Source organism: Eubalaena glacialis, chromosome 3 (genome assembly GCF_028564815.1).
Source record: "Eubalaena glacialis isolate mEubGla1 chromosome 3, mEubGla1.1.hap2.+ XY, whole genome shotgun sequence".
Taxonomy (NCBI): Eukaryota; Metazoa; Chordata; class Mammalia; order Artiodactyla; family Balaenidae; genus Eubalaena; species Eubalaena glacialis.
The window spans coordinates 156,618,161-156,643,825 of NC_083718.1; the positions used below are offsets into that span (position 1 = coordinate 156,618,161).

Below are 25,665 nucleotides of genomic sequence, written 5' to 3' on the forward strand. Positions count from 1 at the left end.
CACAGGGACTGAGGCCCAGAGAGGGACTTCTCCCATGTCCCACAGTCCGAGAGGCAGGTCGGGGCTTGCTGGCTGCACGGTCTCTCTCTAGGTGGCTTACCAAGAACAGACTGAAGGTAAGTCTGAATGAGGCAAGCCTCTCGGGCATCTTGTCGGCCCTGCCTCCAGAGGGGCCGTGTATGCTGGGGAGGGACCCCAGGGCCGAGGATGCCCTGCACCTGCTAAAAGAACCAAAACTCCCTTTCATCTCTCCCATGTTGTCAAGCATCCACCTCAGCCTAGCCTGCATTGTTCCTGAGGCACTAGGGCTCCTGTTTCTTGGAGTTCTCTCCTCCGGGAAAATCTTAAGGTAAAAAAGAAAGTGTTCCCGCCCTCCTGGTTGCCCAGCACTCCTGTGTGGAGGCAAGGGATGGATGGGCTGAACTCTGAAGGACCCAGGCTTCCAGGTCTGCAGCCGCTCAGGTGGGGACGGCAACAAAGAGCAGCTTTGTAAGCACATGCTCACACTCACACGCACCCGCACACGCCCCACACGAGCTCTTTCCAAGAATGGCTCTTCAACCCTGGTTGCCAAGATAAAGGAACCACTGGGCAGTCAGCCCCCAGGAGGAAATATCGCTCCTGTGGCCTTTGTTGTTCAAAGGGCTTTGTGAAATCTCCAGACTCCTCTTGGAACGGATCCCAGGCTGGGGTGGCGATTTCCCCACAGCTGGGGACTTAGGTGAGGATGGCACAGCCTCCCCAGCCTGGCAGGGGGAGGAGCACCCCAGGGGGCCAGGCTTAGAATCATTAGCAGCTGTGGCAGTGGTTTAATCCTCCGCTTCCATTATTAGCTCACTGGATTCCCATGGGCTGGGGGGTAGACAGAGATCTCCCCATTTTACAGATGATAAAACAGAGGTTCACAGAAGCCTAGCAGCTTATTAAAACAGCCCCACAGTGAGTCACTGCTAGAAATGAAATTGACTTGGTACCAGTGACAGACTTAGCTCAGCCCTGCCCTGAATTGAGCTCTGCCCTGGCCCCATTCTGAGCCCCAACTCTGACCTCTAATTGAGCTGTGATTTGCCCTAGACTGAGCCCTACCCCCAGCCCCAAATGATCCCTGATCCCAGCCACACACAAAGCTTTGACCCTGGCCCCATTCTGAGCCCCACCTCTGTCCCCTAAGCGATATGCCCCGGGCTGATCCCTGATTCTAGCCTCAGACTTATTTCTGGCCCTGTTCCAGACCAATCCCTGATCCTTGCCTCAGATTGCCTCTCCTGTTAGCTGTAAACCTCACGAGGTTAGAGACCTGTGCTCCTCATTCACTGCTGCTACTTCACATTTATGTATGTGTGATTATTCGAGTAATCTCTATTTTACCCACTAGACAATCATAGGGCCAGTCTAGTTTTGTTCGCCAGCACTTATAAGAATGTAATCATAGCAATAATAACAAGTATTTATTGAGTATTTACTAAATGCCAGGCTTTGTGCTAAGTGTTTTACAGATGTTATTTAAACCTCACAAAGAACCCCGAAGTCAGTGTTATCATCAGGCTGTTCTACAGATGAGGACACTGAGCCCCAAGATCGCACTAGGAGGAGGTATACAGAAGTGTAGTATATTCTTAGTGGTTCCCTCCACCCATCACACTCAGCTGCCTGGTGAGGGATGGGGGTGGACAGGGAAGGCTCAGCTGTAAGACGAAGTGGAGGCATTCGGGCAGGTGGGAGAAGTTGAGAGCTTTCTGGAGACTCTGAGTTTCTAAAGCCTCAGAAGGGCCGAGTGAGTCAGACTGAGGGAGATTGTGATGAGGGAGTGAGAGCCACTACATAATTGGTGGAGTCCGGGGCAATATGAAGATGCAGGGTCCTTTGTTTAAAAGTTAAGGATTTTGAAATGGAGACATCAGAACAATACAGGGCTTGAGCCCAGGGGCCTATGTGTCCCCAAGGTGTCCTCAAGAGAGCAGATGGCGTGTGAGGATGGATGCATGGAGTCAGGGAACGAGGGTGTTAAACGGCAGCTCGGGCCCGGGTCTACCTCTCGTGCGGGTATCTGGGCAGTGTCTTCAGCAGGCCCGGGGCAGCAATCGTGGAGTATCTCCAGGCGCCAAGCTGGCAGTGTGGCTGGGAGGCCTGTGTGTAGGGGGGAGTTGGAGCCACTATCCCAGCACTGGGGGGATGCTGTCCGGAGTGTAAGCCAGGAAGAGTGCACGTCTGGGAGTGGGGCAAGTGTGCAACCTCCAGGCGAGGCTGAGGGCTTGTGTGGGTGGTGTGTGCAAGCGTAGCAGAGACAGACACACAGACACCCTGAGACTGTGTGGTGCAATGCAGAAGTCAGCACGTCCCGTGTGTATCACAGAGAGGATACGTGTGTGAGTGTGTGTGTGGTTGTGAGCAGGGGAGGGTACAAGTGTCCCTGGGAGTTGGGAGTGTGTGTGTGTGTGACTGTGGGTGAGAATGTATGCAGATCCCCACCTGTCCTCCTGGGGCTGGCCCTGTCCCCGTTAGGAGGGGCTCCCAAGGGGAGATGTCTCCCAGCCTGCCAGCCCCCAGGCCTTGGAGGGGCCAGGTCCCCTCTGGGAGACCTTCCTGCCTGCATAGGGTGAGCAGAGCTGCACAGCTGCCTCCTAGGCTGCCCGGGTGATCCTGGGCCAGTGGTGTCAGGTTCCTGGTGCCGGGCCCTCCCTCTGCAGCCCTCTGAGGGCCTTTGTTGGAAGTTCAGACAAACTTGTCAGGGGGGCGGGCAGGAGGCTGCCTCCTAATCGGCTTTCCCAGAAGGGAGCGGAGAATGAGAGATGGGGCGGGGTGGAGGTGGGGGAGCTCCAGGCCCGGCAGCTCTGTGGGAAATGGGGGAGGGGCGGACCCCGCCACACCCCGCCCTAAAGGGGTCAATCCCCCAGGACCCTCTCAGATGGTGCCCCTTCCACAGGGCCCCCAAGGAACCCTGGACCGAAGGAAAACAGGGGCCAAGGTCTAAGGAAATGAGGATTCAGGGAGAAGCTCCAGGGAGCCCCTATGCCTTTCTCATCTCACCCACCGTGGGCTGTCTGAGCACCTACTGCGTGCCGGGCACAGGCCACTCAGCCCCTCGGCCTCCTCCAGACCCTTCTCCTCTTGGTCTCACCTAAGCCTCCCAGGAAGCAGGCTGGACATAGTTAATGATTCCCAGTCAACAGAAAAGGAAACAGAGGACTAGAAAGGGGCAGTTATTTGCCCAAAGTCAACAGCAAGCCGGGAGCAGCTTGTCCCAACTCCATAACAGAATCTTCTTTGCTTTGTAGTCAGTGTTTCGCTGAGGTTCCATCCTCAGAGTCCCCTGTGTGATCTTACTTAGTGACATGGTTTCATTCTCTGTCTCTGTTGACAACCACCAAGGTGAAGTGCATGGATTCTGAGGTTAGCCAGGTTCATTCCTTGGTTTGCCCAATACTTAGCTGTGTGGTCACGGGCAAGTTATTTAACCTCTCTGTGCCTCAGTTTCTTTATCTGTTAAATGGGGATAATAATACCACATAGCGTTATGTGAGTATTAAATGACAATATCTGTGAGGTGCCAGTCACGGAGAAAGTGTTATGTAAGTACTTATTAAATAAAGTCTAAGCAGCACAGACAGACCCCTCTTTTGTGCCCTGATCTAGTACATCCCAACATCTTCCCTTGAATAAATTAAAGGTGCCCCAAAGACCAGTCTAACTCAGGCTCATTCCCCTCACGCCAGCCCAAGGGTCCCCATCCACCAAGCCAGAGACTCAGGAGCACCCTTGACCCCTCCCAAGCCTGCAGTAACCATAGTAATTCTACTTCCTAAATCTCTCATCAGTCTGACCCCTCCTCCCACCCCTCCTCCCCTAGTCCACATTGATGCCACCCTCCTCCCACCAGGACGTGACAGTGGCCTCCTCTCCCGTCTCCTTACCTCCTCCCGAGCCACCATGCAGCAAAGGTATGGGGGGGTTGGGATTTTCTAAGATGCAGATCTGATCACCCCACTCCCCCACTGGGAATAGCTCCCAATGCCCCTTGGGCTTGAGTCCAAGCTCCCAGCTTCCCTTTCCCTCGTCAGCCCCTGACACTACCCCCACCTTTCTCAAGCCCCACCTGGACAGGCCCTGGCTCCCCCAGGGCTCGGGGCTCACCAGCCGTAGGTCCTGCAGCTCTGTGTGTGCTGTGCCTCCCAGGATACTCTTCTCTCTTGCCCTCCTGGTGAACACTGGACCTATGGGACTCAGCTCAAAATTCCCCCTCCCAAGGGGCCTTCCTGACCTCCCTGGGCTGAGCTAGGGACCCCTCTTCTGAACTCCCATGGTTCTCTATTTTTTGAACCTCAAATAACCCTGTTTTGTACTGTCTTGAGAGAAGGGACCATGTTTTCCTTACTCGTTTCTACGTACCCAGCACAGGGCCAGGCATACAGCAGGTGCTCAGTAAGTGCTGAGTGCATGAGTGATTTGAACTGCAGAGTTCCCAGGGCGCCCTCTCCACCAGGGAAGGTGTATACCTGGGGCAGAGGTATGTAGGGGCAGGCGGGGCTCAGGTCCGGGAGGGGCAGTAGGAGATTTGGGGCAGACATTTGATCAGCCAGCCCCTCCCAGGGAGGTGGGAAGGCAAGGTGAAGGGGGTGCTCCCCGCCCTAATCCTCAGCCCCACTGGGGAAAGAGGAATGTGCCTCCTAGGGTCCAGCAGCGACCTGGGAAATGGGGGCTCAGGGCCCCATGGGTCCCTCTGGCCTGAGGCGCTTTCCCTGGGAAGCCCAGCAAGCAGCTCCCTGCACACTAGTCAGGTCTGCCGGTGTTCTCCTCCCAGGAAACCCCCAGAGGGGACTCTCACCCCCAAACCCCAACCCCGAGCCTGCACCACCCCTTCTGGCTCAGGGGCCCTGTGCAGACCCTCTGTGCAAAACCCCGGGGAAGGGCCATGACGGCTGAGTAGGGGAAATTGCCAGTCGTCTTTTTCTTAAAAGGAGCTTCATAAATCTCCAATCCATCCAGCCACCACAGCAGAGTCCCTCTTCCTCCTCTGCTTCCTCACCTCTGAGGACAAAGGGCTCCCTCCCTCCACAAGCTGCCTATCCCATTGGAGAGCAGCTCTGGCTTTAGATCCAGTGTGCCTTCCTGTCATTCCCACAGAACCCCCGCCCCTCTCCGTCCTACATACCCTTCCCCCAGACTACCCCGAATACCCTCAGCTGGCCCTAGCCCCCAGCAGCCCTGCCACACAGGCTTGGGTGAGGACCAAGCAGCCCAAGAAGATGGTGGAACCCTTCCCCGCCCTGGTCCCTCTGCTCCCCATGACCTCCCCAGAGTGGCACGCCAGCCACAGACTGGTGAGGGCCCTGGAGGGAGAGGCCAATCACAAGGCAGTCCTGCCTTCCTCCCCCACTGGCCACAGTGCTAGACCACCGTGACCACTGGCCACAGTGCTGGATCACCGTGAGCAGACCTTCAGGCAGACGACATCTGCTCAGCCCACCACGGGCATCTCTGGGAATGAACCTGGACTGAGGGCTGTGCTGCCAGATTCTCTTTTATTAGCCAAGTAGGACAAAGAACAGGTCACAACGTCACAGGAAGTCAGACAGACAGACGCAGGGATACACAGGACAGAGTGTCATGCTGTACTACGCAGGGGGTGGAGCAGGGGAGGGGCATTTGAGTCTTGTTTTTTCAACTAACAGAATAAATAAATACGGTACACAGTGGTTTTGCCACGGGCTGGCACGACCTCTAAGCACTAAAGGTCACAAAACAGCTGGTTTGGAAAGCAGTCTGTACAGTCCGCTGCTGCGGAGTCGGGGTGGGGGCCCAGGCCCCTGGATCATGCTCTGGAGAAGTGAGGAAGCAGGGAAATGGAGACCTCAAACAGGAGGGAGAGGAGAGGAATGAGGCCTTCCTGGAAGGAACAGTCAGAGCCTCTGGCTCTCAGCCTTGAGATGACCAGGCCAACCTGGGAGAGACTTCAGCCTTAGTCTCAGGTGTGGTGGGCCTGCCCCAAGCTCATAGGAGATGCAGGGTACCACTTACAAGTACTCTCCCCTCTTGCTCTCTAGCTGCTTTCAGTCACTGAGGCTGGTCCCCTAAGCTACGTTGAGATCTGCCTGGGGAAGGGGACCACATATACTTTCCTTGCCTTCTCTGGGCTGGTGGAATTGGGTCAATTGAATGAGGAAGTATTGACAAAGCTCTGAGGGAAGATGGGCTGAGCTGGAGGTGGGCCTGGTTCTGCCATAATAGAACATGACTCCGGGGTGGACTAGCTCCTTGGGAAGTCAGGGGAGGCTTCCTGGAGGAGGTGGTAATGTCTAGAGCTATTGGATTCCAAGGTCCAGTGACAGTCATTTGCCTCCAGGGACAGGCAAAAAGCTTCAGTCCCCATGCCTGGGCTAGATGAGATTGCTTTCATTTCAGAAACAGAACTTCCTGGAGCTGATCCCAGAGGATAAACCAGAAATCCCTATTGTCTCCTAGAGTCTCTGCTACCCTCCTGTCTCCCTGCCCAAGTCTCTCCTCTGATCTCCTGTGGCTGTTGGATTCACCTTCCAAATCTCAGATACCTGATCCTGGCTCAACTGATCCCCCTGTTCAGAAACCCTCACCTGCCTGCCTTGGGCCCTGCCACATCCAGGTGAGATCTTGGATTCAGGATCCTCAGCCCCACCTCTCATGAAGCCAGCCACCATTTCCCCATCATCCACAAAGTCTCACTCCACTGCTTTGTTCAAACAGCTTTCTTGGCCCAAGCTACCATCCCCCTCACTTTGCTCCCATCCAAAGCCTTCTCCATCTGCCCTAGCCCAGACGAACTCCCCAAGGGTCATGGGCATCGACTACTCTGCAAAGCAATCCTGCCAGTAGACCCCCCTCTCTTCCCACTGGGAGAGGAGGTAAGCCTTAGGAATCTTTACCCTGGTTTTCAGATGCAACTTCCCTAAGCAGGGTGTGGAGGCTTCAGTGGTGAGCTGCACAGGGTTGGGCATCATGACCCAGAATCTGTGCAAGCCATTTCCCTCCCCTTACCCTGAGCCCCTGAGACCATGTGAAGGCTTAGAGATGGGGTGACCAGAGAGGCTGGACTAAAACTCAAGAAAAACAGGATCAAATCCAGATTGTCTCAACTTGAAAGGACCCATTATACTTACTGGGGAAACTGAGATGCAGAGACTGTGGCTGTACCCATGGAGGGGCTTGTGCGTGCAACACCCACTGCTCCACAGCAAGGCAACAGTCATTTTCTAATTCATACATTGTGCTTTTGAGAGCCTTTTTGTGGTTGTTATTAATTTAACTAAAAATTTCTGCCCCGCAAGGTTGTAAGCACAGACGTGCGGAAAGTTAGAGCTGGACAGGACGTTACAGGCCATCTAATTCAGGTGGAGAAATGGGCCCAGAGAGGCTATGGGCTGACTCAAGGTCACTCCACCTGGAGAGGGAGTTTGCTGGGCTGGGTTCCTGGCCATAAGCAGGAGCATACCTTTCCGAGCCAGTGACTACCTGGACAGAAGCCCTTACTTCGACAGCTGGCTCTGGGACAGGATGCCAGCAGAAGTCTGAGACTCCGCACTGCTGCATGGTTTGCGCTTACGGTGATCAGGAGCTGGAGTCCGACCTTCCCTCCTGGCTTAGCCACACCCCTGCCCTGGACACTAACTTCGAACCTGGAGGCCCAGGGCGTGGGACCGCATTCCTCTGAAGACTCTTCTCTGAGAGCACCCATTCCCTGCTGCCTCCCTCCACCCAGGGAAGTCTCACCAAAGAGAGGTCGAGAGCCCTGTGGTCAGGCCTGGATGAACGCTGTTGCAGCCAGAGATGCTGCCTTGCCATTCTACTGCCTGCCCCACTCTGACTCCTGCCTCCACTCCCTTCCTCCTCAATCAGGGGTATGGGGGGGGGCGCCTCAAAGCTAGAAAAGAGAAGAGAACATGCCCTTCTAGACTCTGGGCTAGGGGGAGGAGGGCAATTAGTGCCCCCTCCTGCCTGCAGCTCCAGTGGTTCCAGGGTCTCCAGCGAGGGCCGTATCACCTCTACTGGGGATGCAAAGGAACAGCTGCCTCAAGAGGGTGCCGGCGGGGAGGAGACAGGCAGGGAAGAAGCAAAAGGAGAGGAACAGGAAGAAGCAAAATTACTAAAACTAAAAAGCCACAACCCCAAACAAAACATAGCTTGGGAATTGACGACACCAACACAGACAGCACCAAAAAAAGAAAGCAGGGGCAGGGAGGAGAGACATGGGGGAAGATCCAGAGTAGGGGAAGACAGAGGCTGGGGAGAGAAGGGGTGGGGAATTGGACAGAGACAGGGAGAGAGCGGTCAGGGAAGAAGGAAAGGGGAGACAGAGAGAAGGGAAGGCCAGAGTGAGATGCGGAAGCTGCAGGTGGAGGCAGGAGCAGCAGAGGAGAAGAGATGGAGCGGGGCAGGGGGCCTGGGGTAGGCAGGTGCCTGAAAATATAGCTTTATATATCTCACATTCCACACACAAACTTACTAGGGACAGAAGGGGAGGAAGGGAGGGATGGGAGGAGGTGACGCTGAGGCGGGGATCTAGCCAGCGAGAGCTTCTCCCTCCCCGAGGAAAGCTGGGGGCACCAGCCTCTCACCTCCTCCCCATTCAGCCTCCGTGGGATCCAAGCGGGGCCATGCAGAGGGCGTAGGTGTGGGCTTCACCAAGGGCTGGAGCTCTGGTGGGGGGAGGGGGAGAGGGACAGGAAGCAGGACTCCAAGGCTCCCTGAAAGCTATCTTGGGATAACCATGGGGCTGGGCTGGGGGCACCCAAGAGCCCTGGCTGGGTGGGAGGCCAGCAGTCAGTTGGGCAGCATATCGAGTCCCAGGGAGGCCGCGTGCTGCTTGGCCCGAAGCCGCAGGTTCTCGATGCTCGTGGTTTTACTGTTCAGGGCAGCTGAGGCAGGTGCCAGGCCTGCGGGGGGTGCGGGCAGCAGTGGAGACCCCCATACGCCCTGATGGGCAGCAGCGGCCGCTGACAGCGACTGGTAGTAGGACTGGCAGTGCAGTGAGCCCAGAGGGGCCATGTTGACGCCCAGGTAGGGCACAGCGGCGGCAGCCGCAGCAGCAGCGGGGGCCGGGCCCCCCACTTCGAAGGAGGAGTAGTGCACCAGGTTGTTGGTGGCGGCCATGTGCTGGCGGAATTGCTCCTGCAGACGGAAGAGGCTCAGCGGGGATGAGGAGTAAGAGTGGGAGGGGCCCAGGAGGCCGCCCCCGGGGGCTGCAGGGGCCAGGGCCAGGCTGCCCGGGGAATCTGCAAGCAGAGAACCAAGAATCGAGGACTCAGGACAGGGCACTGGTCTGCCAGGAGGGGCTCCCTCGGCCTTGCCACCCCCTTGGAGCTGCAGACAGGACAGGCTTTGGCTGAAACCATATCCACCCATCTCAGCCAGGGCTGAGCATCCCCCAGAATCCTGGGAGGGAGGGACCCAAGCTTCCTGGAGGAGCACCAGACTCTGCCAAGGCCCCCATGTCTGACTTTTTGGGGAGACTCCTTTTCTTTTCTTTTCTTTTTTTTTCTTTCTTTTTGTTGTTGTTGTTGTTGTTGTTTGGTTTTGGTGGGACAAAAGAGTTTTATTTACTCTTGAAATCGTCACAACAGAATCACAGATTGACATGGGGAATGGCTGAACCATAAGCAAATCAGGTAGCACAGAAATGTCCCACCCAAAGACTCCTTTTCTTTTCAAGGGCGGTCACCTCCCCTTCCCCTCTCCTGTCTGTGGCTCCCCTTCCCCTCCAGCTCTCAGCTCACAGCCCCATCCCCTCCCTGCCTGAGCCCAGGATTTGTGTCTGAGCTATGCCTCCTGCCAGAGCTCTGTTCCTTCAAAAACACAGCTCTGAGTCTCTGCTGCATGTGGGACTCTCTGGTACCCACATGGTACTCACCCAATATACACTGGTACATCGGTACTGGTTGTTAAAATACTGGAAAATTTCCACAATGCGTGATAAATAGCTTTTGCCCTGAGCTCCCCAAGTACCCCTCCCCTGCCACAGAGCCTCTCCCCCGACCCCCCGAATTCCCTGGACCTTTCCAGGGTTCAGCAACTAAAGGGTGACCACCTGGAACAGGCCTGCTATGGCCAAGTCCTTTCTCTGGGTCAGGTCCAGTGCCACAAAGGCTAATTCTACCACTGCTCTGACCCCCCTCGCGTAGCCAGGCCCCCGTGCGACTAGACCTGGTTGTCCTCCCTAGGCTGGGCCCCGGCCCACCCACAGCTGCTGCCGAGCCTCACCTGCCTTGGGGCTGCCCCTCTTGCAGCCCAGCCCCTTGCTCTCAGCCCCAGGGCTCTTCTCAGTTTTGGAATCCGCAGCCCCTGCCCGGGGGTCTTCCTCCCGGTCGAGCTGGTCTTCGGGGGCTGACTCACTGGCCGACTGCTCAGATAGGCTCAGGTGAAGCTCAGCAGGGGGGTCGCCGCTGGGCAGGCTGGGGGGCTGGTCAGTCTCCAACTGGGTGTCTGGAGTCGGGGCCTCAGTCTTTCCTTCCCCGTGGGAGCCCTCAGCCTCCTTCTGCTTCTGGAGTTGCTCTTTCTGCAGGCTGCGCTGCTTCTTCCGGAACTTGGCCCTGCGGTTCTTGAACCACACCTGGGAACAGGGCGAGGAGCAGCAGGAGTGGAGGGGGAGCAGCAGGAGTGGGAGGGGAGCAGCAGGAGTAGAGGGGGAGCAGCAGGAGTGGGAGGGGGAGCAGCAGGAGTGGAGGGGGAGCAGCAGGAGTGGGAGGGGAGCAGCAGGAGTAGAGGGGGAGCAGCAGGAGTGGGAGGGGGAGCAGCAGGAGTGGAGGGGGAGCAGCAGGAGTGGGAGGGGAGCAGCAGGAGTGGAGGGGGAGCAGCAGGAGTGGGAGGGGAGCAGCAGGAGTGGAGGGGGAGCAGCAGGAGTGGAGGGGGAGCAGCAGGAGTGGGAGGGGAGCAGCAGGAGTGGAGGAGGAGCAGCAGGAGTGGGAGGGGGAGCAGCAGGAGTGGAGGGGGAGCAGCAGGAGTGGGAGGGGAGCAGCAGGAGTGGGAGGGGAGCAGCAGGAGTGGAGGGGGAGCAGCAGGAGTGGGAGGGGAGCAGCAGGAGGGGGAAGGGGAGCAGCAGGAGTGGAGGGGGAGCAGCAGGAGTGGGAGGGGAGCAGCAGGAGTGGAGGGGGAGCAGCAGGAGTGGGGGGGGAGCAGCAGGAGTGGAGGGGGAGCAGCAGGAGGGGGAAGGGGAGCAGCAGGAGTGGGAAGGGGAGCAGCAGGAGTGGAGGGGGAGCAGCAGGAGTGGGAGGGGGAGCAGCAGGAGTGGAGGGGGAGCAGCAGGAGTGGGAAGGGGAGCAGCAGGAGTGGGAAGGGGAGCAGCAGGAGTGGAGGGGGAGCAGCAGGAGTGGGAGGGGAGCAGCAGGAGTGGAGGGGGAGCAGCAGGAGGGGGAAGGGGAGCAGCAGGAGTGGGAAGGGGAGCAGCAGGAGTGGGAGGAGGAGCAGCAGGAGTGAAGGGGGAGCAGCAGGAGTGGAGGGGGAGCAGCAGGAGTGGGGGGGAGCAGCAGAGTTGTGGAGCAGGGTGCTCCCGCAGGGAATGTGAGTGACAAGGTTGACCCCGCCCTGTAGCAAACACACACCCACAATCCTTTCCAGCCCACCCTCCCTGTCACTGAAGGCATTCATGGAGACACCAGTTGCAGTTTGGCACCGAGGGCTGAAGTGCTGGCTCCTGGACAGCAGGAAGCCAGATTGATGGGCTGGTGCTTGCCTGCAAGGACTAGCTAGAGGAGCTGGGTCCTACCTGTACCCGGGCCTCAGGTAGGTTGGTGCACATGGCCAGCCTCTCACGCATCACCACATCCGGGTAGTGAGTCTTCTGGAAGGTCTTTTCCAGGGCCTCGAGCTGCTGAGCCGTGAACGCCGTGCGGCTGCGACGCTGTTTGCGGTGCTGGGAGCCATAGCGGGCCTCCAAGATGATGTCTTGAAATGTACAGCCGTTGGAGGGCAAGGAGAGGGGGCCCATTTAATTATGGGAAATAGATTTTGAATCTTACCCTGCTCTGACCCACTGTGGTCCTGCCAGAGCTAGACCCTGGTCCTTCCCCCTTGGAAATCACACATCTCCTCTCCATGTGGCTGGATTTTCAAGATCGCTCCACCCCGTCATTCACTATCAGGACCACTGAGGTCTAGCTCATCTCTATGAATGGCTGTCAGGAATATGACTGAGGGGGATCTTCCTTATTTGGTTTGGGGTGGGTGGGTAGGTAGGTGGGTGGGCATTGCCCTAAAATCCTTAAAGTCCCAGAATAATAAGGGTATAATATTCTGAGAGTACATGATGCTAATAATTTGGAAGTCCACGTCACAAAGCTTCTAATAGCCTATGACCCTTAGATTCTAGATACCAACAGAATACTGTCCCAACCATGAGAAGCCAGGCCATGACTTATCTGCAAGGTTCAGTTAGGAGAGGTCTGACTGAGTAGATGGAATTCACTGGCACTTGATCCTATGTCCTCTGGGTATGAATCTCATCGTCCCCGTTGGCCTATGAATCTCTGATGGCAGGACCTGAGGCTCCTGCTCTTATGTCTCCTCAACAGAAAGCCTGGCTCTGGCAGGGCCCTCAGAACACAGGACAGGCTTCTTGCGTGTGGTCTTGACCCTTCTAGCTGCTTCCTCCAGGAGGGAAGGACAAAGAGAGCAGGTACTAACCACCACAGGCTTGGAAGGGAGACAGGCCTGGTGGACCACAGATTCCACAGTCCTGCCCACGTGCTGGGAACATGAACCTCCCAGCATAGATGTCTGTCTGGGGTTGCTGTCTAGCCTCCAACCCTTCTGCTTGACCAGTCCCTGGAGGATGGACAGTTAACCTCTCTCTCCCCGCCTACCATCACCCATAAGTGGACCCTGGACTATCTATGCTGAAGGGAACCCAAGCTGTGTCAACCTCTGCACAGGGCTGCCAAGGTCCTTCCCCTGCACTCCAGGGACTGGGGAGTCAACGCCACACTCTGAACGAGGAAGTAGGAGGCAACTGGGTATCCAGGAAGCCTCAGACTTTGGGCTGCTCCTTTTTCAGTGTAAAGAGGGAGCCCTGAACCTCTTACAAACTGGCACTAATCCCAGCCTGGACCGAGCCCTGAGCTCATGCTGGTCACGCTGTGGGAGGGGAAGGAGTGAGGACCCCTCTCAGTAGAACACTGGGTGTGGGAGCAACAGGTCAGCCTTCTGCTGCTGGCTCCAGGGACTACAAAGGTGGCAGGTAGTCACAGCCTGGGAGGCCAGGTTCTCGGTACCATCAGCAAAACCTCCTGCTGGAAGGTGAGGCCTCCCTACAAAGGCCCACCTGGAGCTCATATCCCTCCTTCGTAAGATTAGAGAATTGGTGGGAGCACTGAATACTCCCACCAGCAGAGGTGAGCCTCTGTCCCTGACTCTTCCTCTGTGAGCCCTGGAACATGGTAAGGATCAAATGTCACCACCAGCTTGGGCACAGGGAATTCACTCCAAACCAGAGAAGCAGCCATAGCCCGGGCAGGACTGCACCCACATTCCCATAGTGGAGACTGATGACCCCATGCTAATATACAGAAGGTGACCAGGGGCTCCAGTTTATCCACTGAGCCCTTCCCAGAGCCTGGCAGGGTCTAGAGGAGTAGAAGCGGCTGCCTCACCCTCCCTGCCAGGCCGGAACCCCTACCCAGGCCTCGTATCCCATCCCATTTCTGTGCCTTTACTCATGCTAGTCCCCCTTCCTTGCCCTCTTAAGGCCTGACTCCTGTTCCATGGCCTCCAGGAAGCCCTCCTTGACTGCATCAGCTGATCATGCTTCTCTGGTCTGCTCCACCACTTGATCCTGGCCACATTCTTCCTGCCGTGCCATCTCATGGGTCTCTGGGCACCTGGTCTCCCTGGGAGTGCCCTAAAGCCCTCTGAGGACCACCTGGCCTAGGGTCAGAGCAATTCACCAGCTGCTTGAGGTTTGGCCTGGGACAGGATGGGGTGGGTGGCTTCACCTCCCAGGAAATCACGTTCCCCACCTATGCCATCAAATCCTTCCCACGCTCACTGAGGGGCTACCAGGGCAGGGCAACAATCAGTTGAACTGGGGGAGGGGGGACCAGGCTGCAGCTCCCTCATGGGCACTTCGCTTGGGACCTGGGTAATAATTTCCTCTGAGCACCTACCAGTCCTTACTGAATACCTTGAGTATGTTATCTCAAATAACATCCCAACCATCCTATGGGATGGGCACCACGTTCCCTGTTTATAAAGGGGGAAGCTGAGGCTCAGAGAAGAGAGGTGAGTGGGCAGACCCTACAATGACTGCAAGTATGTAACTTCAAAGCTCAAGATTTTTAGCCATAATGTCACATTCTAATCTCCTACCCCAGCCCTGCCTAGAGTTAACCTCTCTGAGCCTCCATTTCCTTGTCCATAAAATGGAGATAATAACCTCCCTTTACTGGAGTTGAATGGTTAGACGCACAGAGAGAGAGAGCGCACCTCACACAGTGCCTGGCATACAGTCAGTGATCAAAACATGGGAGCTGTTACGGATGGGACTCCCTGGGCACTCCAGCCACTTCCTAGCTGGAATGCTCTGGGCTAGTCCCTTACCTCCTACCTCAGTCTCTCCATCTGTGAGACAGGCTAATGAATCCCTCCCTCACAGGGTGGTTAAGGGAATCTGAAGGTATAGGGCAGCTCCAGGGCCCAGCACAGTGCTGGCAAACAAGGGTGCTCTGGACACTCACACATAGATTTTGAATTGACGTCTCCCTGTGTTACTAAGTGACCTGGGTCTTCCTGAGTCTCCCAGAGTAAACGTTCCCAGTACTTCCTCCTGTCTTCACTTTCCAGAGCCTCTTCCCCCAGATCTCTCCTCCACCCCCCAGCCCCCATCCCCACAAACGGCCCTTACCAGCCAGGCGCTCGGCCAGGGTAAGCGCATGCACCGAGGGCCGGTAGTCAGGGGCGTGCTGGGCTTGCTGGGCCGCCTGCTGGTGCAGGTTGTACATGGCGCTGAGCGAGTTCATGGCGTGCAGTGAGTACCCGTTCACCCCGTAGTGCTGCATCGCGGCATGTGCCTGCAGACCAGGGAGAGGGAGGGGATGTGAGTGAGGCCATGCGGTCACACTCTACCCTGGCAGAGACACCACCCAAGGTCCGGGCCTTGGATGCCCACCTCACCCCTGAGAGATTCTGCTTCCCCGTCAGAAAGTGGCCTGCCTTGCCCACAGCTAAGAGCAAGAGGGCTCCTGCATGTATTTATTCATTCACCCACTCATTCATTGATTCACGAAGCAGGACTTGTGTAGGGTTTAGTGCTCTGGGCTCTGGAGTCAGCCTGCCTGGGCTGGAATCTCCACTCTGCCACCTGGGAGCTTTGTGGCTTTGAGTAAGTCACTTAACTTCTCTGACCTTCAGTTTCTCCATCTGCAAAATGGGGTTAGTAATAGTACTTATCTCATGGGGTTGTTGCATGGATTAAGAGAAGCCTTTACAATAGGGTCTGGCACGTAGCGTGTGCTCAAACATGTTACTCATTGGGATTCATCAATCCGTTTGCTGCTTCATGCAGTCGTCTCTTCATTTAATCACCCAGGCACTTACTCACTTGTACATCATTATTTTGCTCACACACCTATTATTTATTCAACAAACAGCCACTGAGGCTCACACGGGGCCAAGTCCAGAGCTGGCCTGGGAACACTGAGGCATTCGCTCTGATGAGATAGTGGATTACAACCCTCATATGCTGCACAGCTTTAAGAACACTGTTACTATGACTGTGATACACACACTGCCATTGCCTCCCTCTATTCTCACCGTATTCCCAAGAAGCAAGCAGGCCAAGAGCAATGAACCCCATTTACCGATGAGTCTACTGGGGCTTGGAGAAAGAGCAGTGACATGTTGAGGCCAGACAGCCTGTGCAAGGCCTGCTCTGCCCCACATTGCTTCAGCCTCATTCTTTGGTGGCCAACGCATCAGAGAGCACATCCCTTCTGCTGAGATGGCTCGCATCAGCATGAGGCTGCCGGGGCCCCACCAGCCCCAGGGCTCCTCCAGACCCTTGCAGTCCTCATCTGAGTGCCCACCATGTATCGGCCTGAAACGTCACTTTTGGAATGTGGTCCATTTGATAAGAGGAAGAACGTGTCCAGATGTCTCAGCTCCCCACCCTCACTGAAGTGGACACATCACCAAACATCCACAGCACATACATGCACACATGGGCATACACACGGTTCATGCACAAATACACATACGCAGACATTCTCAGCAAAGCATTCACGTAAGCAGTCAAATTTGCACACAGATTCATCGACATTCACAAACACAATGTCATTACTTCCGCAGTTCCACACATAGATGTTCTCACAGATACCTATCCACGCAGCAGATGTATCTACACACAAACATGATACTCATACACATTCATGTATTACACATATTCATTCAACAAATATTCATTAAGCACCCACATACTAAGTACCAAAGTCCTTGTCTTCATGGAATTTACCTTCGAAGGGAGGAAGGCTATAAAACAACAAAAAAACCTATGTAATGAATCAGACAAGAATAAGTGCTCTGAAGAAAAATAAGGCAGAGGAAGAGCATAACAAGAGGCAAGGTGAGGCTGTTTTAGAACATGTGGTCAGGAAAGGGCACTATGATGTTTGAAATAAGCCGTGTGAATCTCAGGGGTCGGGGGACTCGGGGTGGGGGGTGGGAGATTTTCCAGGCAGAAGGAACAGCAAGGACAAAGGCCCTGAGGCATGAATAAGCTTGGTGTGTGTGTGAAACGGCAAGGAAACCAGGGTGGCTTGAGCACAGAGGGGGAGGGGGCAAGTGGGGGAGGTGAGGTGGGAGGGAGAGGAGGGGGCCAGATCCCAGGGGGTTTCATGGCCCATTGTAAGGAGTTTGAATTCTATCCTGAGTGTGATGGGAAGCTCCTGGATGGTCTTGAATAGGTGAGGACCATGACGATTTGTTGTTAAAAGCTCACTTCAGCTGCTGTATGGAGAACAGACTGCAGAGGGTCAAGAAGAGAAGCGAAGAGACCAGGCCACTGCAGAAGCCCAGGCCAGCGACCGAGGTGCCTTCCACTAGGGTGGTACGGGTGGAGGGGGGAGAAGTGGTCAGAATCAGGACATAGTTTGAAGGTAGAATTGACATGACTGCTGATAGGTCAGTTATAAGATGTGAGGAAAAGAGGGCAAAAAAAGATTACTCTAGTTTTTGGCCTGAGCCACTGAGTGAAGATGGGTCTTTTCCTGAATCGGGAGCTCTAGGGGAGAAGCGGCTCTGGGAAGTTGGAGCGGAGGAATGGAAATCACGGCTTTTTGGGGACATGGTAAGTGTGAAATATGGATCTGACTTCCAAGTAAGAATGTTAAGTTGGGGGGACTTCCCTGGCAGTCCAGTGGTTAAAACTCCGTGCTTCCATTGCGGGGGGCACGGGTTCGATCCCTGGTCGGGGAACTAAGATCCCGAAAGCCATATGGCGTGGCCAAAAAAAAAAAGAATGTTAAATTGGTAGCTGGATATACAAGTTGGGAGCTGAGGGCTGGATTTACAGATTTCTGAGTCGACACTCACACATGACACCTACCAACAACACTTACTTACAGAATCCCACTCTATGTACTGTAAACATGACCCCAAAGGCAGAGATCTAAGAGAAAAGAGTGATGGACACGGCGACATAAAGTGTTTAAGCATTTGTATAATAGAATGTACCATAAAGAAATCTAAAAGGCAAACACCAAACCTGGGAAAATATTTACCATACATAACATAGCAAAATTGATTTAAAAAATAGCACAAATAAAAATAAAAGAGAATACCCGTAACATACAAAGAGCTCTTATATAGAAACAAAAAGACGGTCACCTTAATAAAAGATGGGCTAAGTAAATGAAGAGACAACTTTGTTTGTTTGTTTGGTTTTGGCCGCGCCTCACTGGCGGGATCTGCATTCCCCGACCAGTGACTGAACCCGGGCCCTTGGCGATGAAAGCGTAGAGTGTTAACCACTGGCCACTAGGGAATTCCGGAGACAACTTATTAAGGAAGAAAAACAAATAGCCGTCTGACATATGACCAAAAAATGCTCAGCCTTCCTTGTCACCAAAGAAATAAAAATAGAAACAATAAAATAAGAATTTCACCAATCAGATTAGCAAATATGAAGAAAAATTATTACCCAGGGATAGTGAGGGGAGTAGGAAATGGTCCTTCTCCTACCTCACTGACAAAAGAGCTCTTTACTCCCTGCATCAAAAGCCTTTAGAGAGAGCATCATTGGACTCAACAATTCCATTTCTAGAAATTTATCCTTCAAGTATGCAGAGATATGGATATAGGAATATTTATGACAGCTTTGCTTATGATGGCAAACAATTGGAACCCTCACTGTCCATCAAGAGAGGATTAGTTCAGTAAATGTGGGAACGGTCGTGCCCGCAATGCAAGACGGTGCCACAGTTTAAAACAATGATGTGTATCTGTATGTGCTGATGCTCACAATATACTGTTGAGTGGAAGAAATAGCTAACAGTATGCATGATGTGATCCCATTTCTGTAATGTATGTATAAATATGCATAGGAAAAAAGTCCGGAAGGTTATACCCTGAAATGTTAACAGAGGTTATCTCTGGGAGATAGCAGATGGGATTACAGGTTATCTTCACGTTTATATTCCTTCTTTCTTTCCTTTTTGAGGGTGGGGGTGGGGGGAGGGTTATCTTTGTGTGCCAAGGGATGTGGGGATGGAGCCAGGCTCCAAAACGTGTCACAGGGGCCATGTGGGGAAGAGGGAACAGAGTTTAGAAGTAATTTTATTCATCCCCCGCCCCGGTTGGGCTGGAATGCCCCTCCCCCACCAAACTCAGGGGCTTTGTGGCCTTAAAACTCCACTGTTGTTAATATGGTAAGTGACATTTTAATTGACTTAATTATTGCTGACCTCACAGTTTTTGATGCACGACAAGTCTTTATTAACGGACGCCAGGAGCGGTGCCTCTCTCGGCCCCAAAACCGCCCCAGCCCACTGGCCCTCTGACGGCCTCCGGAACCTTCGCAGCCTGGCGTCTGCCCACCCCTCCCCTCCAGCCTGATGCCCTCCCCCTCCCTGGTACCCAGCAATACCAGATTACCTGCCACTCCCACGTGTCACTTCCATGCCTTTGCTCCTGCTGGGCCTCCACCTGAAACATCATTGCCCTTCCTCCCACTGACCTGACAAGGCTACTCAGCTGACACCTACTCCTCAGAAATGGGGCACTCCCCACCCGCCCCTGAGAAGGCATCTCTCCCCTCTTCAGGCGGCACATAACTAAGCTCAGGTCACAGAAATGATGGTAACAACAACAGCTACCATTTACTGAACACACTGAGCGAGGCACCACACAAAGCACTTTACGTGGCTTTTCTTAATTCTAGCCCTGGACCAGTAGTGTGATGACACTTCTATCTCCCCACTAGACTGAGCTCCTTGAGGGCAGAAAGTGTATCTCATGCATTTCTGGATTCCCTAACTCAGCCCAGTCGCAGGGTCTGGCACAGAGGCAGGGCTCAGGAGATGAGGATCGGATGAATGAATTAATAATAACAACTATTTGTTAAGTGCCCCAGATACATCAGACATCCCCATCCATCCTCCCAACGCCCTAGGAGGTAGGGACTGTTATCACTCCCATCTCACAGATGCGGAAATGGAAGGTGAGAATGATTGGATAATTTGTTAAAGGCCACGCACCTAGGAAGTGGTAGAACAAGTTTCCACAGGTGAGGTGACGTTCCTCCCACCAGCTGGTGTTTCCTAACCCCACTCACAGGTTCTTACTCCAGCATGTTCCGTTCCCTGACTTCTAGCATCTCTGGTTTGATCCAAGGCAATAGGACAACAGCAGAGAAAAAGCACCTTCTCCCACTGTGTGTGCTCATACATGCACGTGTGTGCACATGTGAGCATGTGTATGTCGTGAGATGAGGCTGTGCAAGCCCGAATCCTCCCAGCTGAGCGCCTCTCTCCCCAGCCTCACACTCTCTTCCTTCTCCAGATGGACATCAGGGCCCCAGGTCTCCTCTGAGGCCACAGAGGGGCCCCTGACTGATGATGCTGCTTACCATCCAAGCTGCACAGATGTGGTACCACACAGCCACAGGCCTGTAGCTCATTTCAGTGATCACGTGTGGCCATGTGTGTACGCAGCCCGACTGTGACCAGGCACACGACTGTGTATGCATCACTGTGTTTAGGTGGGTGTCTGTGGTTATCTATATGTCTGTGGGCTGGTGTGTGTGAACGTGTGTGTGTGTGTATGACCAGAGGAATGTACGCTAAATGGTACCCTCAGAAGTCATGTGGCCCTGAACAGGGTCTGAGAGAGAAACACAAAGAGAAAGAAAGAAAGAAAGAAAAAAAAGCAAAGAGATGGAGTTGACGCAGAGAGCAAGACAGATCAACACAGAGAAAATAAATAGATTTGTTTTACCCATTTTGGGTTTCTGTACCACCTAGCACAGAGCCTGGTACACAGCCAGTGCTTAGTAAAGAATAAATCTTGCATGCATGAGAAAGACTCACCAGCTAAGAGATGGTACGGGAGGCAGGGCCAGCACAGCCCAGTATGGTCCTCAGGCCCTGCTACCACCACCTTCTCTCTCCGCAGGACTATAAGTCTGGGACTGGGGGGAACCCTGCCCGGTAGGCACTTTTCCAGCCAAGGGGCAGCCCAGACCTGTCCCCCGGGGTCCTCAGCCAGGCCCAGCAGCTAGAGCCCCATCCACATCCAGTTCTGAGTGCTGTGGGTCCTAGGGGGAGGCCAAGAGCTGCCCAGGCTGGAGTCCTGCAGGGCTAGTCGGAGCCTCTAAACAGGGCCCTGCACCCCTGGCCCCAGGCCGGGCTGTGCATGGGCTCAGCCCACTGCACACTCCAAACAGAATCAATTATATATTTAAAAGGTGCCACCCCACAATTCCTGGCGAGCCAGGAGAGCCATCCATCATGGAGCGGCCGTGTTTCACAAGCTGTCGAATTGTGCTTACATTGGTTAAAAGAATCTTTATATTTCATTAAGCAAGCAGATCGGCGGATGTCCCACCACAGGCACCATATAGATGGCTTTAATTTTCCAAATCTGCAAATGCATCCGTTATGTCCCCGCGTCGCTGCTGGCTGCGGCCTAATGCCCAGCCAATCGAAGAATCAAGCAGAATTTTATTAGGGGGCATTTTTTATAAATTAACGGCAGCACTGCTAGGAAACCACACGTAAGGCATCTTTGATTAAAAGGAAAGTGGACCCTTCCTTCAGCCACACCCGGCTCAGCCACCCCACAGAACTACCCCATCTCTCTTCGCCTCTTCCTCTCCTTTTCTGAACTTTTAATTCCCCCTCCATTTCTTCTCATTTCCCCACACAGTGGAGAACCAAGCAGAACAAATTTGTTTAAAGGAAAGGAAAGAATGCAGGAGGGGAGGAACCAAAATTCTCTGAGCAATTTGCCTCCTCTGTTCCAAGCATGGTCAGACACATTATCTCACTACCAATGACAGCTACCTCTTACTGAACATTTACCGTGAGCCAAACCCTCTTCTGCTCACGTTAACAAGCTTCAACACAACCCTACTAGGTAGGACTTATTACCCCCACTATAGGAGTGAGAAAACTGAGGCTGAGAGAGGTAAAGTCACCTGCCCGAGGCCCCACAGTTACCAAGGGGTAGAGGCAGAACAGGAACCCTGGTTGCCGAGGATCTACCTGGTATTTATTTCCAGAGTGTGACCGAGAGCTAGGCCCTGGTGAGGACTAGCCCTGGGTGCCAACAGCAGTGGGAGGGACTGTAGGGGGCCTGCTGCCCTGGACTTCCTGCCCTGAGAAATGCTACCACCCCTTCAGCCCTGGAGGCTCCCCAGTGACCCTCTGGGGGAAGAGGCCCCTGCTGCCTTTCCTCCTACCGAGTAGTTTGGACACCAAAAGACTTTAGCTAGGCAGGTAGAACACGAACACATGAACCCGGGAGCTCCAGACCAGGGCTCCTGCCCCAACCCCAGGCTGCTATTGACCCTGGCTAGGACCCTACCATCCCTGACCTCTTCTGTTACAACATTGACCCAATGGCTGCCCCAGGAGGGAGAGAAATCTTGGTTGGTCGGGGGAAGTGTGTAACCCAGCATCGGCCAGCCACCTGAGGAAGCTGAGGAGGAGAGAGTCCTTCGTGTGTGTGCGTGTGTGCACATGAATGTGTGTGAGTGGGTAGGGGGTAGCTGACCAAGATGACCCAGACGCCTTCCAGCTCTGAGTTAGTGGGTACAGGATTTTTTTTTTTATTCAAAACATTTTTTTAAATTAAAGTATAGTTGGGAATTCCCTGGCCATCCAGTGGTTAGGACTCAGCGCTTTCACTGCCGGGGCCTGGGTTCAATTCCTGGTCAGGGAACTAAGATGATCCTGCAAGCTATGCCCCAGCCACAATAATTAATTAATTAATTGAAGTATAGTTGATTTACAATGTTGTGTTAGTTCACAGGACTTTAAGAGAAGCTCTGTGCCCGGAACATGCCAGATACTCAACCATGGTAACCTCATTAATTTCTTACCCCAACTCTCTGAGGGAGGCACTATTATTATTCCCACTTTACAGATGAGGAATTGAGGCTCAGAGAAGGTGAGACACCCTTGGCTGACCTGTTTGGGAACTGGAAAGCCTGAGCCACCATCCCAGTAAGCACCCCTATTCCCACATCTTTTCTGAGTTGCCAGGAATCAGCAATGGGAGCATATGATACAAGAGGACACCGAAACCGCGACCTTACCCTGACCAAGGACTCTGCAGGCGCCAGGGCTAAGGGCAGACCTGAGATGAGGATACACCCAGCTGCTCCCTCTCAGATGTTGTTTATTTTCCAGATCAATTCTCAGGTCACTGCCGAACCCTCCAAGATCCCCGAATCTCCACTGTCAGTGTCAGGCACGCCAAAGTGCAGAAAGCCCAGGAACCAGCCTCTTTCTCCCCTTGCCAGGCACCAGATTCCCCTCAGCCATGCCTCACTTCCCAGGAAGGTGAGCCAGGGCGCCCACAATTCAGCGACTCGATATGGCCAGCAAAACCACAGAGAACAGCCAAGGACACATTCTAGAGACACACATATTTGTCATTTCCACTTCCCCACCCTGCTCCCTCCTAACCCTCTGCACCAGCACCCTCCCACCCACTGAGACACAGCTCCCCACAGTCACCATGCCTCCTCCTCTGGGAACACTGTCCCTCCACCAGCATTACGTGGAGAACTCCTGATCCCTCACACTAGACTTACGCACCCCCTTCTCCAGGAAGCCTCCCCTGATAGGCCAGGCTGGGTCAGGTGACTTCTTGAACTCTCCATCACAGCATTACCTCACCAAACTGCAGTTGCCCATTTGCCTGCCCTTCACCCAAGATATCATAATAACTATTTTTTACCAGCCATCCTGAGACAGGCAGCATCTTATTTAATCCTCACAACAATCTCATCCCATTTGACTGGTAAGCAAGCTGCAACCCAGAGACAGAGCCCAAAGCCACACAGCTACTCAACTTAGCCAAGATGGTATCCATGGAGTCTAACTCCAAAGCGTGAACTCAGTGCTCACCAACAGCCCTTAACCTCACCAATCTGGGGCTCCTGCCAGGCAGGGTCTGGCTCCAGAGCAAGTACTCACTACCCAGCACAGGAGACATGAGACATTCATCCCACAAGTAAAGATAGAGCCACTGTTTGTCAGGCAATGAACTCTGGGGTAATGCAATGAGTTCCAGCTCCAGGGGCTCAAATTCTAGCAGAATGGTCAGATGGTCAAATGCCCTGGGTGAAGCTCTGGGAGATGTGAGAAGGGCAGCAAAACCCAGAACTGAGGGAGCCAAGGCCCAGAGTCTCCTCACCTGCCTGCCCTGCCCTACCCAGCAGGGAAGACTCCATGTCCCCACCAGAAGCCAAGCCACCTCCTGGCCATAGCTTCCTTCAGCCCTGACTTTGCCACAGACTGAGCCCTGACCCTGTCCCACACCAAGCCCTGGCCACTGCTCTCGTCTTGGCCATGCCCCACCCCCCAGTGGCATTTGATACAGGCACCATGATTCACACATTGCTACCATTAACCCCACACTGCTTGATCCATGTGGTGAGGTAATGGGCTGTCGAGGTCCAGAATCTCCAGCATCCCCCTTCCAGCTCAGCTGAGGGCCCCCAAAGTGGTCCTAAAGTTGGAGCCAAGGACCTCAGATGGTGGGCTTCAGGGTGTGTGGCTTTGCAAGGCTCAAGTCAGATGGGGTGCTGGTCTCCAGGCACCTAGAACTCATCAGTTTCTCAAAGGAGATTCTCACCTAGCCTCTTGGCTTAGGGATGGGAACAGAGGGGGGAGGAAGAGGAGCGCCAGCGCAGAGATCCCCAGAGTTCCGGGTGGGTCTCAGGACAGACCCCGGCCCCGGCCCTGGCCCCGGGGCCCTCTTGAGGAGCCCAGGCGCTTAGTTCCCTACACAAACTGTTATCCATTAACATCCAATTATCCTTCGGTCCGAGCCATTAATTATAAATCAGCCGCTAATTGGGGTAATTAGCCCCCCGCAGGCTAATGGGCCGAGACTGAGGGAGGCCCTTCCGCCTACTGTTCTCAGTTTTTCTGAGGTGCTCAATGTTGGGGGGGTGCAAAGAAATCAGGCGGCTGGAATTAATTTTTTTTTTTTTTTTAAGGCAGGGAAATGCGGCAGGGGAAGGATGAGAAAATGAGAAAGGCCAATTTTTGTTGTTTTTTCTCGAATCCCATCCAGCGTTTGCTCTGGAGGACAGGCTGGCTCGGGGGAGGTCTGACCGCAGGCCCTGGGAATCGAACTGTCAGGATAATTGCTTGATTCTCCTCTTCCTTTCCAGTAGAGATGCAGCTAGAGAGCCAGAGAAGACCGAGGAGACCTGGACCGAGCTGGAGTGGAGCAGGGCAGGGTGGGCCACCAGCATTCCCGCCTCACACCCGCACAGAGGAGGCGGCCTCACTCGCCGGGTTTGCCCCAGCCCGGAGTCCCGCAGGGACCAGCTGGGTCGCCCCAGGATCATCCAGACCCAGGCCTGGCCAGGCATGAAACAGGGACAGCAAGTCCCTGCTCCTGGCCCAGGTGTGGGCCTCGGGCTGCTGGAGGGGTGTGTCGTGCTGACTCGGAGACCCCGGATGCCCCCGTGCTCGGACAGAAGTATGGATAGATACAGGGACGCGCGGCCATGGGGAAGCAAACAACCCTGGCGCACAGACCCGTGGGGGCTGGAAGGGGCCGCGAGACCCAGTGGGCTCCAGTGACCTGGGGACACACTGAAGCAGCGCCTGCAGTGGCGGTAGACTGGTCTCAGGAAGTAACCCCGTCAGGGAAATGCACTCGGCCTGGTGACCGCAGATCCAGGGCACTCTTCCCCACCGCTGCCGCTGCCGGAAACCCAGCTAAAGTTGGAAGAACAGGCGGGGCCAGAGCTGAGATCCTCGGTCTTTGCGAGCTGGGATGCCCGCCCATCTGGCAGCACTGGGCCGAGTCAAATAAGTTGTCCGAAGAACAGAGAGGTGACTAAGCGGAAAGAGAGATCGCTGGATGGTGGGAGGGCAGGCCAGGATAACGGAGAGCCCAGCTCAGCACCCGTCTTACCCAAGGGGAAACTGAGGCGCAGAGAGGAGCAATGACTCGCCCAAGGTCAGA

The 25,665-nt window shown here is 54.5% G+C and overlaps 1 protein-coding gene across 2 annotated transcripts; it reads right to left on the reverse strand.

The window, feature by feature from the left end:
* Nucleotides 1-8,790: 8,790 nt before the first annotated feature.
* Nucleotides 8,791-15,023, reverse strand: DMBX1 (diencephalon/mesencephalon homeobox 1). Of its 2 annotated transcripts, none has more exons than XM_061186631.1 (4): nt 14,861-15,023; nt 11,729-11,907; nt 10,228-10,576; nt 8,791-9,242 (listed from the first exon to the last, which is right to left on the reverse strand). In XM_061186631.1, exons 1-4 carry the CDS (start codon nt 15,012-15,014, stop codon nt 8,791-8,793), a joined length of 1,134 nt encoding a protein of 377 aa, XP_061042614.1. In that variant the 5' UTR covers nt 15,015-15,023. The 2 variants fall into 2 exon arrangements, with proteins under 2 accessions (XP_061042614.1, XP_061042613.1); XM_061186630.1 differs by having other exon boundaries at nt 11,729-11,924; nt 14,863-15,014.
* Between the last annotated feature and the right edge of the window lie 10,642 nt (nt 15,024-25,665).

What these genes read in the sequence shown, in the direction of transcription:
- DMBX1 (XM_061186630.1), bottom strand. Translation starts at nt 15,014, where the DNA reads ATGCAGCACTACGGGGTGAACGGGTACTCACTGCACGCCATGAACTCG. An exon ending in TACCTGAGGCCCGGGTACAG is followed by an intron (nt 10,577 to 11,728) that starts GTAGGACCCAGC and finishes CCCTGTTCCCAG; the next exon opens with GTGTGGTTCAAGAACCGCAG. An exon ending in GAGGGGCAGCCCCAAGGCAG is followed by an intron (nt 9,243 to 10,227) that starts GTGAGGCTCGGC and finishes CTCTGCTTGCAG; the next exon opens with ATTCCCCGGGCAGCCTGGCC.